Source organism: Solanum tuberosum, unplaced genomic scaffold (genome assembly GCF_000226075.1).
Source record: "Solanum tuberosum cultivar DM 1-3 516 R44 unplaced genomic scaffold, SolTub_3.0 scf00651, whole genome shotgun sequence".
In the NCBI taxonomy this organism is placed as follows: Eukaryota; Viridiplantae; Streptophyta; class Magnoliopsida; order Solanales; family Solanaceae; genus Solanum; species Solanum tuberosum.
This window is the reverse complement of record NW_006239589.1, coordinates 108,881-111,081: the sequence shown is the minus strand read 5'-3', so window position 1 is coordinate 111,081 and position 2,201 is coordinate 108,881. Positions and strand designations below refer to the sequence as shown.

Below are 2,201 nucleotides of genomic sequence, written 5' to 3'. Positions count from 1 at the left end.
TTGTGTTTGTGGAGCTGGAAATGAAGAAGATTTTTCATGGTGAACTAAAGGTGTCAAAGTTTACTCAATCAAAAACTTTCAAGGACAAGAAATTACCAAAAGAATTTTCAGATCTTCTCCACTATCTGTTGCTGTATCTCAGAAACAAAAAACTCGAGAACTTTCCTAATAATATCTCTGCTCAAAATATTGATGTGGCAATAGAATTCTTGTTGGTTTTCCTTGATGCTGATGTGTCAAATCACGTTATTAATGGTAACTGGTTGAATGAGGTCTTGTTAAAGGTTGGAGCTATAGCGGGTGATGTTCTATATGTAATTCAAAAGCTTGTTCCTAGATCTATAAACAAAGATGACACTAGCAAAATAAGTCTTTGCTCGATACAGATATTGGAGAAGACTAAAGATCTGAAGGCACAAGTTGAGACGTACTACAAATCCTTAAAATTTACTCCATCTCAGTTCCCCACCTTTGGTGGATTGAGCTTTCTGGATTCTCTTTTAAGGAAACTGAATGAGATGTCGAAATCTAAGTCTGGTTTAGATTTCCTGATGAATCCTCTTTTAGGGAATTTGGAGAAGGAGTTATCATCTCTTACATCCATTTTAGAGAAGGAGCTATCATCCATTTTCAGAGATGTCGTGCACCACGAACATAAAATTCCTAAAGATCTTCAGAGACGTACCATCAATTTGGCATATGAGGCTGAGGTTGCCATTGACTCTATTCTTGCTCAGAATAATGCTTTTTTGCATATTTTTTGCTTCACTTCCTACAATTTTTAAAAGAGATCAAGCAAATTAATGCAGAGGTGACTGAGATGTGGTCAGCAAACATTCCTCTTAATCCTCACTACGTGGCTGCTCCATTTAAACATTTGCCAGCTCGACATAGCAATCTTGTGACTGATGAGGAGGTAGTGGGTTTTGAGAATAAAGCAGAAAAACTAATTGGTTATCTGATTAGAGGTACAAATGAGCTAGATGTCATCCCAATTGTACGCATGGGGGGACAAGGGAAAACGACAATTGCTAGAAAGTTGTACAATAATGACATCATTGTTTCTCGCTTTGATGTTCGAGCATGGTGCATCATTTCTCAAACATATAGCCGAAGAGAGCTATTACAAGAGATTTTCAGTCAAGTTATGGGCTCCAAGGACAAGGAAGATGCGGTAGGCGAACTTGCTGACAGGTTGAGGAAAAGCCTAATGGGAAAGAGATATCTCATTGTATTGGATGATATGTGGGATTGTATGGCATGGGATGACTTAAGGCTTTCTTTTCCAGATGTTGGAATGAGAAGCAGAATAGTCGTAACAACTCGACAGTGGGTAAGCAAGTCAAGTACCATACTGATCCTTATTCTCTTCCATTCCTCACAATAGAAGAGAGTTGCCAATTGCTGCAGAAAAAAGTGTTTCAAAAGGAAGATTGCCCGCCTGAACTACAATATGTGAGTCAAGCAGTTGCAGAAAAATGCAAAGGACTCCCCCTAGTGGTTGTCTTGGTAGCTGGAATAATCAAAAAAAGGAAAATGGAAGAATCTTGGTGGAATGAGGTGAAAGATGCTTTATTTGACTATCTTGATAGTGAGTGCGAAGAATATAGTCTGGTGACTATGCAGTTGAGTTTTGATAACTTACCCGATTGTTTAAAGCCTTGTCTTCTTTATATGGGGATGTTTTCGGAGGACGCAAGAATTCCAGCATCTAAATTGATAAGTTTATGGATTGCTGAAGGATTCGTGGAGAACACTGAATCTGGGAGATTAATGGAAGAGGAAGCTGAAGGTTACTTGATGGATCTCATTAGAAAGTCGAATATTGCCAGGTTCATGATGTTGTGCATCACTTTTGCTTGGAGAAGAGTAGAGAAGAAAAGTTTATGCTTGCAGTGAAGGGTCAATATATCCAGTTTCAACCTTTGGATTGGAAGGGAAGTCGAGTGAGCTTCAGTTTCAGCGAAGAGCTTTCCAAGTTTGCATCTCTGGTCTCCAAAACACGGAAGCCTTTCCACCAACACTTGAGGTCATTGATAACGACCAATCAAAGAGAATCTATTGGTGTGATTCCCGTCTGTCAGATTAATGAATTGCGACTTCTTAAAGTCTTGGATTTGAGTTCTTATTATGTGGAGTCTTTGTGGTTAGCTAGATTAAATCCACTTAATCAGCTGAAGTACCTCGCAGTTTGGGCAGGT

The 2,201-nt window shown here is 39.0% G+C and overlaps 1 protein-coding gene and 2 pseudogenes across 1 annotated transcript in view; all 3 read left to right on the top strand.

Annotated features, from left to right (window-relative positions):
* LOC102587583 (putative late blight resistance protein homolog R1A-3) overlaps positions 1-2,201 on the top strand; it is a 55,679-nt pseudogene that overhangs the window by 13,566 nt on the left and 39,912 nt on the right.
* LOC102583069 (putative late blight resistance protein homolog R1B-12) lies at positions 7-1,390 on the top strand (annotated as a pseudogene).
* LOC107058851 (putative late blight resistance protein homolog R1B-11) overlaps positions 1,514-2,201 on the top strand; it is an 11,820-nt gene continuing 11,132 nt past the window's right edge. The window contains exon 1 of the mRNA XM_015305033.1: positions 1,514-1,806. Coding sequence (XP_015160519.1) covers positions 1,537-1,806 — 270 coding nt within the window. The 5' untranslated portion in view covers positions 1,514-1,536. The remainder of the gene's footprint in view (positions 1,807-2,201) is intronic.